General features: G+C 38.9%; 2 protein-coding genes across 4 annotated transcripts in view; one reads left to right on the top strand and one right to left on the bottom strand.

The window, feature by feature from the left end:
* Positions 1 to 2709: 2709 nt before the first annotated feature.
* On the top strand, positions 2710 to 6162 carry LOC132955269 (ankyrin repeat and SOCS box protein 12-like). 2 transcript variants are annotated; one of them, XM_061028055.1, is made up of 3 exons: positions 2710 to 2827; positions 4060 to 4827; positions 5842 to 6162. In XM_061028055.1, exons 2-3 carry the CDS (start codon positions 4065 to 4067, stop codon positions 5991 to 5993), a joined length of 915 nt encoding a protein of 304 aa, XP_060884038.1. In that variant the 5' UTR covers positions 2710 to 2827; positions 4060 to 4064; the 3' UTR covers positions 5994 to 6162. The 2 variants fall into 2 exon arrangements, with proteins under 2 accessions (XP_060884038.1, XP_060884037.1); XM_061028054.1 differs by having other exon boundaries at positions 4057 to 4827.
* Positions 6163 to 8818: 2656 nt separating this feature from the next.
* The window catches only part of LOC132955268 (zinc transporter ZIP11-like), a 30760-nt gene continuing 23613 nt past the window's right edge, over positions 8819 to 15965 (bottom strand). For both annotated transcript variants that reach the window (XM_061028053.1, XM_061028052.1), the window contains 5 exons: positions 13213 to 13380; positions 12687 to 12756; positions 10627 to 10725; positions 10380 to 10538; positions 8819 to 9870 (listed from right to left, as the gene is read on the bottom strand). In XM_061028053.1, coding sequence (XP_060884036.1) covers positions 9792 to 9870; positions 10380 to 10538; positions 10627 to 10725; positions 12687 to 12756; positions 13213 to 13380 — 575 coding nt within the window. In that variant the 3' untranslated portion in view covers positions 8819 to 9791. The remainder of the gene's footprint in view (positions 9871 to 10379; positions 10539 to 10626; positions 10726 to 12686; positions 12757 to 13212; positions 13381 to 15965) is intronic.

The raw sequence follows: 15965 nt of genomic DNA, 5'->3' as shown, positions 1-15965 counted from the left end.
ATTCATGATAGCTTTTTAAATGGATCGACAAGTTTGTTGATTACCATCCAACATTATAGAATTGTAACCAAATATTATCCTGGGAGCTCCTGAGCTCTCAGGTCTTGTAGGGTTCTTCTGGATTGTTAGTGGGGACAGCTTGCTGCTATGGCCCCCCCTTTACACACTTCTGTTTGTCGCTGGTGTCAGTGTGTTAGAAGCCCAGGAGGCCTTGTCCCGGCAGTAGACTGAGCTCTCGAGAATAGGGCACTGCTACCTCCTGACGTCCCTGACTCACAGCCACAACCATCGGATTGTGTCGCCCCCACAACCACTTCTGTCCTCATTCGTGCACGGCCTGATCAGGAACGTGAGGAATACAAAGGAGAAATCCTTCCTGCATCTTATCCCATCTCCTTCATCTAATTTTTCTTTTGTAACATAACAATGAATAAGGTATTTAGAATCAGAATCAGAAATAAAAACCTGCTTTTTGCGTCTCGAGATAACATTTGTTATAAAGAATAATTGAATGACTACAGCTGACAGCTGTAAAGGCTGTTTAATACTGAATTCTCCAAACTGCCTGTTTGAGCACACGTTTTCTGAAAAGTGTTGCAGGAGGATGGATTTATCTCATACTTGGGGGTTTGTAGATGGACACATAGCGTTAGAAACAAAGGCTAAAGTGTGTTTTTGCATAATATATGACCTTTAAGCAAAGAAAGGCAGATTGGGAACTGTTCTCTGAAAGGTGGGCCAAAGCTATTGAGGAGTTAAATGGGGAAAGGAACATTAAGTGGAATAACAGTTAGTTCAGATGATTATCAGCAGTGCATATGAATGCATCCTGATTAAGAAAAAATGCAAAATGAGAATTAGTGCACCATGGTGAAACACGGATTGTGACAAAGCAGTAAGAGAAAGATATTGTGCTAACAGATCACTAAGGCAATAACTTAGAGTGAGAAGTGCAATAGAGTATAAAAGGTTAAAAGACCCAGGCATGGAAAGTGTTTAAGTCTGAAAAAAAGAGTGTTGGAGAAGATACTGTGGAGGTGTAGAGGAAGAGCGCAGAGGTTTGGAATAAAGCAAAACTATATTTAAAGCTGTTCACAGTGTGGAGCTTCAATTGGTGAGGATGCAGAAATAAAAGACATTTAAAAGTAATACAGCAGAGACTTGAAATAACTGATGAGTACTTAGATGTTTCCAGTTTATATTTCTGATTGGAAGAATTGCAAAGAACAAAGGGATGTCAACAAGTCCAGGAAAAGATGACTCGCATGGAAAAAAGTGATACATTGCTTTCGAAAATTTTTATTTATTTATATTTTTTTAATTTATATTATATTTATTCTTATTGATAAAATCCTCTCTGAATATGCCTACACATTTATTTTTACCAAAATACCTTTGTTTACATCATTGACTTCCCACTTTGTCTTCACAGATCTGCCCCCAAGAAATAAGATTCATACCGTTTTCTGACACATCTGCTACTGCAATCCCAAAAAAAGAAGGAAAGAAGTGCTACCAAGACTGGCCTGTGAGAGGTCTATGGGGTGGTGAATGGGGTGCATAGAGAGGAACAATGCACACAATTTATCAAGCAAGGATAAGGTCAGTGTTTGATGACTTTATGTTTGCTTATAATACTTGTCAAACCTAAATGGCAGTGGTCACAATTCTCTTGTTTTGTGTTTCTCTAAAGAGACATGGGAGTGGACTTAATTGCAATGCACATGTATTTGGGCTCCTGTTCCTTCTTGGATAATGTTAGAATCTGATATATATTTTTGCTCTTTTATCCACTGTTCAAGTGATGTAAGTTTCTGAGTTGATAAATAAATAGTCGATGAAGTCATAAAGATATGTACTGCTGGCTCTACAGACCCAGACAGTGGTAAGTCAGGAGGTGTATGTGACACAATAAGATATAAACATGTTTCATTGAGTTAATGATTTAATATCTGTGTTCACAACAGAATTATAAGTAATGATAAAAGTGATTTGTTCAGACTCAGCTGCTGATGTCCTTAAGAGGAAGATGATCAACATCCTGAACAGTTTAACAACCGTGTTTAGAGTTGGAAAACTGAACTGTAAAGTTCGATTAGTCTGGATTCTGGAGAAATGGGGTCATGGGAAATAAAGTTGCAGACAGGAAATCATCTTTAAAATGAGTTAATATACATTTTAATGTAGCATTTTGAAAACTGAAGATAGAAGTAAAATCAAAGAAGGTCTTGAGAGGAAGTGGCAAGAAAGTTGGGAGAAGGAAAAAAGAGGAATACATTATTTGAATCTACAATCTGTGTTGAAGAAGTCTTTGTTATTCTGGAAACCAGCGAGATGAAGATACTGTAACTAGACTGAGACTGGGGCACTGTGGGTTAAACCAGCATTTACACAATGTAAGAAACATTCCAGTGGGCTGTCAATGTGGCAGTCCTGAAACAGTTACTCACACATGTACAATGTAGAAAACACACCACACAAAGCAACACATTATTCAAAAGATTATCAGACACGGGAAATCTTGTTTTTCAGGTTGCATGGCCAATACGAGAACTTGACTGCATAAGCAATTATTAATTTCGCCCATCACACAGGACTTTATAAGTGATGTTTTTGGAGAATGGTTTAGTTTCTGTCTATCTGTAGAGGGCAGCAATACGCGTAGCTGCGTCTTAGCTACCGGGATATCTAAAAGAAGAAGAAGAAGATGATGAAGATTGGCCTGTGAGAGGCAGCAGTGTGCCGTAAGGTGTCTAGACTGCCGGAAAACCAAAAGATGAAGAAGAATATGAAGCTGAAGAAATCAGCTGATGGCGACATATCTGAGGTAGGCCAATCTAAAACGAAAGGAATAAAACAGAACAGCGTCTTGATGTTTCAGTAACTCATCTCGACTTTCAAACGCGTTTATTGTCCAGCTTTGTACCGACGTGTTGTTTGTCTTCGCTTATTGTTCGCTATTTTATCCTGTAAGGGATCGAGTATTAGTAATATGACTTGCGTTTCCGTTTCTGTATGTTGAATATATAGTAAGTAAATGGCCTTTAAATACAGGATAGTAATTTTTTAACCTGTTTTTTATAGCCTGCGTGAATTCATGCAGCTGCTTTACGCCAAGGTAAAGTTATAGGCTATATATATTATGCCATTCTTTTATATAGCAGAATGACACCGTGTTAGCAGATGTAGCCTTCAGGGTATTGAACGGAATCACATGAGGTTTTATTTGTGTGCAGGGTTCTCTAAACGTCCTTATAAAACACGTGAGAAGACTCTGAGACGACTGGTTGAGTATATTAATGTACGAGTCAACACAGAGAGTGATGGATTCTGGAGGGAGTTTGGTGCAGTCTCACATAGTGGATATTTATCGTGTCTGATGCTGCGTTCAGGTGCTGCTCGGGTGGTCCAAGTTTCCGAGTCGTTCTTCCGACTTCAGTGTGTTCACGTGGTTTTAGTTCGGAAAGTCGGAATGTTGCAACAATAGCACAAAAAAGCGTTGATGATCAGTGAAATGTTACTGTTCAAAGTTATATTTGAGCAAAAAGTTGATGTGCAATACCTGAATTAATTAAAAGTATGTTAACATTAACAAAACTTTTTGCCCCCCCAATTGATGACGATTATGACGTCAAGTCGGGAAGTCGGGCACCTCATTCTTTTCCGAGTTTCCGAGTTGTTGTTCCGACTTGAGCAGGTGTTCATGTGTATTTTTCAACTCGGAAGCTCGTTTTTTCCGATTTGTCGGACACCACGTGAATGCAACATTACATCTGAGGGTAACGCCTTCTAGTTGTTGAATATATGTTACAGTATGGAACTTGCAACATTCATTGTTACATCGTTTATTAAAAAAACTAGTTAAATTAAAATTTCTTATTCTTATTCTTTCTTTCTTTATTATTTTTTAGTTATTTAAAGGTTGAATTGTTTTCTGTGCAGTTTTAAATAAATCTGTGGGGAGGGAAATCAAAAGTCGTGTTATACATGTTACTTGGTGTGCTACAAAAATGTGGTTAAATAAATTAATTTTGTGTTGTTGTTTTTTTCCCCCAGCAGATTCTATGATCTGCTTAAGGACCCATGCAGAAGAAGAAAACAACTGTGAAATATCCCAGCTTAGAAAAGCAGTGTTACAAAACAATGACAGACTTCTTGAGGAAATGCTTTGCCAGGAAATCTATAAGAAAGTTATTAACTGCAGAGGTGGCTGGGGAATCTCAGGCACACCTCTGCATGCTGCTGTGTCCAAAGGCCATCTTAGCTGTCTTCAGGTTCTGCTTGCCCATGGGGCCCTGGTTGACTGTGTTGATGTGAAGGCTCAGACGCCACTCTTTGCAGCTGTGCGTGGGAAATACCTGGATTGTGTGTTAGCGCTCCTCAGAGCTGGTGCCAACCCCAACGGAAACTCATCCAACAACTGCTCCCCTGTGCTTACTGCTGCTCGCGAGGGGAATGTGGACATCTTAAAGGAACTGCTTAAACACGGTGCTGAGGTGAACTCCCGCTCCAAAGTCTTGCTCTGGACCTCCGGTGCGAGAGTATCCAGTGGACCGCTGTACTTGGCTGCCGTTTATGGACACATGGAGTGCTTCAAACTCCTGCTTCTCTACGGGGCAGACCCAGATTACAACTGCACAGACGCAAAGCTTCTGAGTTCTATCAAGCAGCCCAAAACCGTGCTCGAGATGTGCCTCAGGCATGGATGTGGCGTGGAGTATATACAGCTTTTAATTGACTTCGGCGCTAATGTCTACCTTCCCACACTGATTATCGAGAAGTCCACCAAGCAGAATGAGGCTGTGGAGCTGCTTCTGCAGGAGAGGGGTAATGATAATATAACAGGATATTCGTACTTACCGTATAATAGTAGGAGCAGTATAAGTATATGTTATATTACATTAAACAATCAAACAATTTTAAGTATAAGGCGAGCACAACTCCTTTCCTGTTGCAAACACGAACTGCACAGAGACAATTTAGAAAGAGACGAGCAGATCATTCAAGACAAATGGAATAGAGCACACACTTTGACCAGAGAACCACATGTTGGACTTATCTTTAAGAAGCCAAATATTCTGACACTCTGACAGTAAATTAGCGTTTAAAAAAACAGATCAGTAGAAAATGTGTTTCTGAATTAATATAAAGAAAAAATGAAAAGTTGCTCATCATGTTCCAGGTTTGATCTGATAATATCTAGGCCTCCTGTACTTTCACTGTGTATTTTTTTGCATAACAGCAAAAAATATCAAAATCTGCTTTTTATCAACCTTAAGGAAGAGATAAATATTGTATAATGAGATGACTCCATCTTTGAGTTGATTGATGCAGTGACTAGTCAAATTATGAAAACTAAAATCTCAGTTCTTCTTTGTGGAGCTTTGTGGAGTTAAAGGGGTCATTTGGTAACCCTAGATAAGCACTATCTTATCTTGGAACTCTCCAATGTGCTCAATGATTCACTAGAATTGAAAAGATTTCTTTAAAAGCTGTAAGCTTAAGAAAAGTGCCCGCTAAAACGTCATGGTGATAGACGGGTTCGTACAGCACCTCATTGGTTGTTGAGGGTTTTTGGAATGGAATAGTTACTTTAAAGCAATAGACATACATTTAAGTTTTGCATACTCTTCTGCAGATGTTATCATGTGGTTACCAGTAAATGAAGCCATTTCAAAAGAAGCAGTCTGATATTTGGATGTGTTGAAAAGGGGAACTTCAGGCATACACAATTTTTGCCTGTAGTTTTGCACAAATCATGTTCAGATTGCTGAAACAAAGAGTCAACCTTTTTTTAATTTTCCGTGTTAATTATGCTCCCATTGTCTTCTGTGTCTCCAGGAAATCCAAAGGCCTTGACTTCCCAGTGCCGACTCGCTGTCCGAAGATACCTCAAAGAGATCAATAGGGTCCATTGTATCGACCAGCTGGATATGCCAACAAGTCTCATTAACTTCCTGCAACATAAGCCAGTCCCAGTCGTTGTTCTTTAGGTGATGAAGCTGGTGGCACGTTATGTAAAGTCATTTTATTTGGGCTTTGTTTTATTGGTATAGAATATGGGCTACGTTTTTCTTTTTCAATGTATTTTGTAACATCTGTCTGTTCTGTTAAGACTGATTCTTAATTGAAAACATTAAATATGTGGAAGAGTGATGTGTACTTACGTTTAATTGTTAGTACTTTGCAGCTATTGTTACAATTCTTTTTCAAACATTATTACTAATTAGTCACGCCTTTAAGAGGAGCTGTTTGCTGACGTGAAAGATATAATATATATTTTATATCTTTGCCTACATTTTGCTCCACAAATCTCAGTCAGTTGGGAGTAAGGTGAAGAAGCAGCAGTTATACATTTAGCACGACATAAAAGCCATTTACTAACTCTACATTCAACATTCAGAAACATAAGACTTATTACTAATGCGCGTCTGTATGATGATAAGCTGGTGAAGATTCAGTTGGTTCCATTACCCACACTCCTATCCAGACAACTGCTTGGGGCCCCAGGCCAGTAGAGGGGGGGGGGGGCCCAAACAGCTGACAAACTTCGAAAACAAAGCATTGCCTCAAATTGTGCAAATTTAGCAACGACAGTGGGGAGTGCTGTCTTGCAAAGCGTCACAGCACGACTCCTGTGAAAACCAAAATTTGTCAAGGAAGGAAAATTAAGAGGAGTTATCCTTCTGGGGGTGGAAAAAGAAAGAGGGAAATTCATTGGAAGGGGCCCCCAGTGAACCTTTGCCTAGGGCCCCAACAGACCCTAGAATCGCCCCTGCTCCTATCACATGACATTTGTAACACTGTTTTCTCCATTAACAACATTTTTATGATTGCACATTACTAAATATCCATTAATAAGTTTATCTGTGTTTCAGAGTCAGTGAACTAATACAAATAAACAATATGTATGACAAATTAAACTTATTCTAAGGAGATAAACATGTAGACTTTTTCAGGAAATGTTTAATTTTTAAATAATTTGATGTTTAGGAACAAGACTCAACCTACAGTGGTGAAAGCTGCTCGGTGATGCAGTACTGCTCTGAGACAGCAGGGTAATGCTAAACATGTTAAGGAGGCAAAGCCGTGAACAAGGTCAACCATTACATTACTGGAGGATCACATTTGATCACAGTATTACTATCAGACACAACAAATCACTGTTTAAAGCAATGATGGTGTAATTGGATGCCAGAGGAAACTGGCTATTTTACAGACTCCAACCTGCTGGTGGTGCAAGATAAAAAGTCCCATGATCACCTCATTCAGAAGGATTCATCCTCAGGGGATAATAAGATCCACTGGATGATATATAACAAGACAATCCAAGAGTTTGTGTAATTACCAGAAGGAAGGACATGGTATTTGCCTTGCGAATACGAGAAGAGATCTAAAAATACTCAACATATGGAGTTTCCATCAGTATCATTGTAAATGGTTAGTCTTTGTTACACCATATCCAAAGTATCCATCCATCCATTTTCTATACCGCTTTTCCCGTTAGGGGTCGTGGGGGGCTGGGGCTGATCCCAGCTGTCATTGGGCAAGAGGCGGGATACACCCCGGTATTCAGTATTGTGTTCAGTCAATCACAGGGCTGGTCATATTTAAAGTCACCAATTGACCTAACAAGAGAGAGAGAAGCCACACATGCACAAGGAGAACACACAAACAGAGAGGCCTTGTCCAACGGGGATTTGAACCACAAACCTCCTCGCATTAATTCAACAGTGCTATCCATTGTACCACCGTGCAGCCCATATCCCAAACTAGCATATATTCATATTATATTGATAACAGAGGATGCCTTACAGCTTCCCTTGTGCATGTTGCAATATACTGCCACAAACAAGTGTTGAACACGGGGAACGAAACGTAGTCTTAAGCATGACTTGTGTGCATTAAGTCATGCCATTGGTCTCTTGAATGTATTCTGGATAGACATTGAATTCTTCTTTTGTCAGCAATTATATAAAAAAATAAAATAAATAGGATCTACTTTTGAGTTATTCTTTAATTCACTTTTTTTTTGTTAAATAAGTGACCCATCATTTGGTGTTTCTTGCATACAGGCCCAGAGCTTCATCCATTAATCTGAGACATAAGGTTGAAATACTTACTGATGGAGGTTGTCGATGGGCTTATCTGTTTTTCTGAAGTAGAAGTTACTTTAAATTTCACATATTCTCCTCCTCTTCAACCAGTTTAAATAAGTCTCAGAGCTCCTCAAAACGTGTGTGAAGTTTCTTGTTCTAAATCCACTCTGATCCTGTATTTGATCATGTCTATAAACCCCTCTATTTCAGCCCTGCTCAGAACAGACTTTCTGTGTCTGTACCTTTAAATGTAAATGTGTCTGACCACACCCCCGCCCCTGGAAGGGCTTGGGTCGTCTCTGGCTTTCTCGCTCCATGCACCTATCGTTTAGGGTGAGAAGGCAGATTCAGAGGGCAGAACAAACACCAAGCTGTGGAAGTGTAACCCACCTACTGCCCTTTGTGATGTCATGAAGGGAAAATCTCCAAACAGCCTGTTTGAGCACACATTTTCTGAACAGTGGAGCAGACAAAAGATAGAGAGGATGGACTTTTCTCATAACTGGCGGGTTTGTAGACAGACTAGAGACACATATTAGTGTTAGAAAAACCTGCTGAAGTGTATATTGCATAATATGTGACCTTTAGTGGATGTCAAACTCAAGTCTTATTTCAGAAATGGGTGTCATATCTTGAAAAAGCAGACGGATAGCATAATCCAAGAGAAAATAGGAATTAACTCGTTGTTTAATCAAATAAATAATTTGCATTCTTTGACATTAATTTCAGTATTTAATAATTAAATGTAGATCACAACATGGAATTCTTCACGATGAGCCCTCATAGCTGTGCCCTAAAAAGAAGGCACTGTATAATCTGATAAGTGACTGTATCTTATTATATAAATTTTGAGTTTGTCATAATACAAGAAAAAATGCCATTACATGTATGTTATGTGTGATGTTAATTGTTATATCTTACAAAAGTCATAATTGTGAAGAGATTTACCCCCAATTTCCACATACTCCGTCCATTTTGCTGTGTCGGATGGCGCGCACCCTACCCCGTTTTTTGAAACGTGAGCGCAGCAGACACAGCCATGAGCAGCAGTACACACATCTCAGGAGGAAAACAAGATCACGGGAATAGAGACGTGCAAACATGTTGCTAGGTCTTTCTGAGGATGATATGTTGTTCATGCGGTGCCTGTTCTGACGTAATGTTGATAAAGGTATGGAACATGCGATCATGAGTCTGTATATTGTGTTTTATTTTGAAATTGACCGGACGCTTTGTGCGTTTGTCAGACTTCCTGTCCAGCTTGACTCATTGGCTAAAACGTAAACCGTCGAAAATAGACTCGCAGCGTATTTGAAACGGAGCAGAGCAAATAACAAATCAAATAACATACTTCAAGTATTGCCAACAAGAGGTCATACATAGATTAGAAGAAGTAAAATAACAAATAGCATTCATTGGATTTTCACAACTGGCAACACGAGTTAAACATCAGCTCTTATGATATGACAATAAGTATGAAACACGTTAAATATAATGTATTACAAAATATATCGTGTCACTTTTAATTATTGCTCAATTTCAAGTATTTTTTTTTTTTTCAAAACTTACAACTAGTGCTTGAGTATAAAACACTTCATATTTTGGTCCCCTTTTTAAAACAGAAGTCAGCAGCACTGTGATGAAATCGAGGCCATCGAGGGCTCGAGGACTTCTCTCTCTCTCTTTGCTCTGTCATCCCAGCCCAACGTCCAGTGACATCATCACCACGAAGCCCAATATGGAGGTTAAGGATGCCAGCTTACCATTGCCACTGTTGATACCAAGTCAGAGCCAAGAAGTGGAAGAGAAGCAGAGACAGATGCTGAAAAGAACTGTTTTTTGCTATTATAAAAGGCCTTTGCACACTGAGTCTGTTTTTTTCGGATGGTTTTTTTGTGTTGTTACGTACAGACTCCTTGCACACTGATGAGATCTTTCTAGATCCTTGCTTGTGTTGTACTAACTCTCTGATGTACATCACTTTGGATAAAAGCATTTTGTGTGAATTTGAATTGTAGAATTTTTAGTTTCACCTGGCAATAAATTTGAGTTTTTCCAGTCATTAAGTGATCCTGTAGTCAAAACAAAAATGTTTTGACACACAAAAGTTTCAGACAAAGTGTGCAAACATGATTGACATAGCACAAGATCATACTTCTTATTTTCTCTACCTCAATTTCAGACGAAAAAGACGGACTCAGTGTGGAATGGTCTTAAGGCTGAACTGTCATTCAACCCTAATTACAGTTAATCTACATTATGTCCTCGTTTACATCTCACCTGACTTGAGCTTCAGGTATGATGTCATCCACAACGACATAAACCATTGCCCCGGCAGCAAATGCCAATGCATATGGCAGAAGAGGTTCGGCCATAACAACAGCAGCAGCACCCAGCATGCCAGCAATAGGCTCTACCATGCCGCTTAGCTGGCCATACCTGTCAGGAAATGGAAAGGTTATACTGCAGTGTTCATATTTAAAAATTCAACTCTTTGACACAGACACGTGTTTTTCTTTATGATTACCAGAAGGCTGTCCACGTTGACACTCCTGCGCCTCGGAGTGGCAGGCTCACAGCCAAGCCTTCTGGGAAATTTTGGATTCCAATACCAATGGCCAGATTTCTGAGACAACAAAAAAAGCAGTCAGACCTTTTCAAACAATCCTGACACACATTAACAACCTTCCTCATGGGGGACTACATAAAGTACAGTGGATTTATGATAAACCTTTACTCCATAAAAAAACAAAGAGTCATAAAAACCCAAATGTGACTGATTTAGTTTAGCATCGTTACAGTTCTGTATATTATAAGCTCTACTGTCATTGTGATGTTGTTTTTTCTGTGGTTGATATTTTTCTTGACAATTGTGAATAACCTTTATTAACGTTTAATACATTCTGTAATGTCACAGTATTAGAGTAAACATGTGGCAAAGTTTTCAACCCAAGGCTATTGGATGGCTTTCTTACAGTCGGACTGTAGTTTGAACACACAACCCAGAGAATGTACTTTGGGTTTAGCACTTCTAGAAAATCTAGAACACAGAACACTAAACTAAAATGGGTAGATATAATTTCTTATTGTTAGGATGTTAAGATGAGGATATTAGGTTTAAACTTAAACTGTCTCCTGTTTCTGTGGCCAAGTAAATGATCTATAGCTGGGGGCCCTTTAAGTCCATAACAATGTGCCTTATTAACAGAGAAAGGCTCACACTCCATTTAAAGTTCTAGCATAACATGGAGCACTGAATTTGTTATTTGAAAAGAGTTTTCAAGGGACTTTTGATGTATTTACAAATGGGAGATTACCTGAGAGATGTCTTGCACTTTTCTCATGCATTTACTTTTTAGATTTTGTTCATTTGACAAAAAATCATTTGACAAAAATCTGAACAAAAATGACTATAACCGCTTTTAAAGAATGAAGGTTCCTTAAGCTTGATCTCTGGTGTTAGGTGAAAAAAGCTAGTGACCCACACTCGAGACTCAAAGAACCTCCAGCTGCCTTCCCTCGCTGCAATATCCCCATCTTCCCACTAGATGTCAGCAGTACAAAATACAGCAATAAGGCAGCTTCCTCTTTCTGTAACGCTTTCCAAAAACAGTTGTGGTTGATCTAAGTTTACACTACCCAATCCTTAGGTAGGTGAATTAAATTTAAACATTGAGTAGTTTTGTTTATTTCAGTATAATTTTCTCATTAGTTGACTGGAAGGATATCCGACATCTACATGTCTTTATTGGCTACCCAGGTGACAGATTATGTATGCTAGACAATGGCAGATAGGATTAAAAATCAAAACAAAATTGTGTGCATTTAAACAAACCTTACAAATATTTCTTCTTGAAGGTCACATATTATCCTCCTTTTCGACCAGTTTAAATAATTCTCAGCGGTCCACAAAACATGTCTGTGAAGTTACTTGTTATAAACTCACTCTGATCCTGTATTTGATCATGCAGATAAACCCTATAACTGTTGGAAATGTTAGCGGTAATGTAAGGACTCAAAAAGAAAAAGGTTTAGACATTTTTTTTATTAAATTAGATATTTTAATTTAAAAATTCTACATATTGTGCATTTAAGAGGGCAAAACAAACACCTAGCTGTGGGAGTGTCAACCACCTGGGGGGAGGGGCTACTGCCCTTTGTGATGTCATGAAGGGTAGATCTCCAAACGGCCTGTTAGAGCACACATTTTCTAAAAAGTGGAGCAGGGAAAAGATGGAGAGGATGGACTTTTCTCATCATTGGGGGTTTTGGAGTCATGGTGAAGTGTTTTTGTGTAATATGTGACCTTTAAGATCAATACATTTTGTAAGTTTGTTCAAAAGAATCCAGTGACATTGTCTACCTTGTGTGAACCTTTATTCTGGGTGTAGATTAGAATTATATAACATGTGCCTTGATAATACTTAAGACACTAAAAATGCCAGATCCATCAATAAATCAGGTTTTAAAAAGGCAATTAGTTTCCCAAAGAACAGTTTAGAAATATGACATTCTGGATAAATAAAGACAATCACTGTATGTATGTATGTATGTACGTACGTGTATTGGCCTTAATACCCAGCTTACCTAGCACTTTCAAAAGTAGCAGATGAAGTCTTTCCAATGGCTCCAAATCCTACTCCGACAGCCAAACCCTCTGCCAATAAAAAAACACTTGTAAGTGTTTCATTTGGCATTTGACTTCTTTGAAGATGTTGATGTGACTGCACAACTGCCGCCCAAGGTTGGATTTCTACTGATGAAACTGGCTATTGAAGTTTCAGGTACCATATTTGTAGGGGCATTCCTTTTCTCTTAGGGCCTGTTTTACAAGCTAAACTGAGTGTGACCTCTGTACAGAGCCTGTCTCTGTTCCATCTCTACACATTCTGAGTAGCATACCTCTAATCTGATGGTCCATTTGTACAATAATATTATATTATATATATATATAATAACCCTGGCATAGCATCAATAACTCTTGTGATTCTGCAAGTTTTCCGACTCCGAACAACATTTAAATAATAACTTCATTTCAAAGGCAAAACCTAATTAGTCAAACTGATACATTTTCATTTCAGCTTATTTATACAGTCCGATGGCTTTTCCTCACCTGGGATGTTGTGAATGGTGATGGCAAGAATGAGGAGAAGAATTCTTCTCCAGCTGCTTCCTGTCTGCCCCACTTGTTCAGGCTGCTTACTTCCTGTTTCCCCATCCTCTGAGCTTTCTAAATGAGGTCCTCTCCTCCTCTGGTACACTTCTCCATTCTCTATTTTATCTGTGGCACAAACGAAAATAACGATGGAACAAAAAGACGTTAACAATGTTTGAATTTGAACAAATGCAAAAACAATTCACTACACAAATAAATCTCGGCAGTGATTTATTTATGGTGGTTAGAAGAAAATCTGATTAAGCAAATGTTCAATAAAAGCTAGTCAGAGTTCTGAAGGCGTCGAAAGTGTTGTAAAAAACCAATGATATACAAAAAAATCAAACATTATTCATTTTAATTCATGAAACTCGACATAAATAGCATATCTATCCAGACTCGCTTCCATAAATTCCACCAGATGCGTGTTCGGTCCATCTCTGCTTGACAGCAGAGCTAATAGGTTTTACATTATTCAATGTGTGTGCTTCCACTGCCTCCACTGGACTGTGTCCCAGCTCAGTCATTCTGGAGCCTTCAGCAGCAACTACACAAGGCTTTTATTTTTGCTGGATGCCAGAGCACAACGCATACATTTATCACAGAGCAGATCGAGCGGGACGGGAAGTCACAGAAACAACTCTTAAACAGCTTCTTAATTTTCAGAATAAAACACTCAGTTTGACACGTGATCGTATTTCACCGGACAGTCTATTAAATCATGGTCATCAACTCCTTCAGCTGGGAACAATGACCTTATGTGTGTTTGTTGTTGTTTATACATCTTTTATACCATGTACATGGTATTATCTTGATTCTGTATTAACTGCAGGATCTTGTCTAGCGGTGATGCTCCATGCTGCGCTCTGAAAACGCAGCCTGTGGGTGTGGACGGACGAGGGGGCACAGAGATGTACTGGAGCGGAGCTGACATGCAACGCACACTCATCTGGTTGAAGTTCTGAGTCTTTGTAAAATGATATACAGGGAGGGACCCAAAATCAACCCAGTATTGGAAAGAATTAAATGACCGAATACATATGATGAGAAAGAGGAGAAGACAGAAGCTTGGTGTCCGTAGGCAGTCTAAGCTCATAGCAGCAAAACTAGCCTGGTCCAAGACAAGTCTGAGCCAGCACTAAACATACGTTTTATAAAAGGAAAGACTTAAGTCTGATCTTAAGAAGACGGGCTGTCTGCCCCCCAGGCACACACAGGTGGATGATTTCACAGAAGACAGGCCTACTAACGAAAGGCTCTTCCGCACTTACTGCTCTTAAAGAATTTAAAAGTTAAATGGGGATGACAGGTCACTATGAGCTCTTCAAGACATGATGGTGTCTGACTACTGAGACCTTTTAGCTGACAAACGTTTCATAATATTATTGATTGTGTAGGGAACCAGTGCAGATAAGTTAACGTGGACTTCTTTTCCTAATTCTTGTCAGAACACATATGATATATATACACACAGGTATATATATATGTACATGTGTGTATATGTATATATTTGATTTTATTCTATATATTTATATTTTTAGATTTCAGGCATGGCACAGTAAATTTCGTTGTACTCTTGTGCAATGACAATAAAGTCTATTCTATTCTATTCTACATGTTGTAGTAATCTGGACCAGTTAATAAGTCTTTATAAATGTACAAGAGCAGTCTTATAATAGGGATTGCAACAATGGTACATTGGAAATGGACTTGTATAGCCCTTTTCTATTCTTCTGTCAATCAAACCTAGGCGAGGAAAATTCTTTGTCATTTAGAGTGGGATGTGTCTGATTTAAACAACGTAATGAAGGTGAGAAAATAATGTCCTCGAAATTTGCATGTGACATATCCCTATTAAATATCATGCTTAAATGGTGCTGGGTGAGGCTAGCTGGTACATCCATTACTGTAGCAATTTTGGTCCAACCCCTGTCCTTGGACAGGACGTGTTGTACAAACACTTGTGTTGTTGCCGCAAATCAACACGTCAGTCATCCATTTATGATGTCCCCCTAACCTGATGCTCCGCGTTAACTGTTGTTGCTATGGTAATGTTAGTTGTGCTTCCTGCTTCAGTCAGCTTGAAAATTCACAGAGTCCGAGCACAGCACAGACAACACACACTTTATTAACGTTAATGAATCTTGAACGATTCCTTGTCGCTGCTTATGGGTGCCATAGACTTTAAATATTAAGGTGGGTATCCCGCCGCACAGAACAACGTCCGGGGCATTGAGCTCTCACTCAAAAACTCATTAGCCAATGGGGACGCATTCCTCAAAAACCCCACCCACTCTAGAGGCTTGTGCCAGAATCACAAACAAAAAGTCAGTCAGCACAAACGAGAAAGCTGACATTGTAACCGCAGAAGCCGACAGTGAGAGCAAAAGTCTGATCAGTGAGAAAGAATGAGAGAGAACTGTAAACAAAAGGACTGATGATAAAAAAAAAGTAAAAGGCCGATTATTTACACGATTACACAAATATTTTAACTGCAATTAATACGTTTTACTTTTAAGAGGACTTTTTTTGCTTCAGTGAGTTTATGTCTCTCTCAATATCTAATTTAAGAAGTTTTGTTTGATTTTTTTGGCACAAATATTCCATATAAACTTCATGCTGTAATGTGTGACTATTTCACATCAAAAGGCAAATACCAATATCAGAGCATTCCATCCATCCATTATCTAACCGCTTTTTCCCATTCGGGG

Source organism: Labrus mixtus, chromosome 21 (genome assembly GCF_963584025.1).
Source record: "Labrus mixtus chromosome 21, fLabMix1.1, whole genome shotgun sequence".
In the NCBI taxonomy this organism is placed as follows: domain Eukaryota; kingdom Metazoa; phylum Chordata; class Actinopteri; order Labriformes; family Labridae; genus Labrus; species Labrus mixtus.
The sequence above is the reverse complement of the archived record's forward strand: the minus strand, read 5'-3'. Positions and strand labels throughout refer to the sequence as shown.

Excerpts from the sequence above, each read along its gene's own strand:
- LOC132955269 (XM_061028055.1), top strand. The coding sequence starts at position 4,065 with ATGATCTGCTTAAGGACCCATGCAGAAGAAGAAAACAACTGTGAAATA. Across the intron at positions 4,828-5,841 it reads GCTGCTTCTGCAGGAGAGGG|GAAATCCAAAGGCCTTGACT; the intron begins GTAATGATAATA and ends CTGTGTCTCCAG.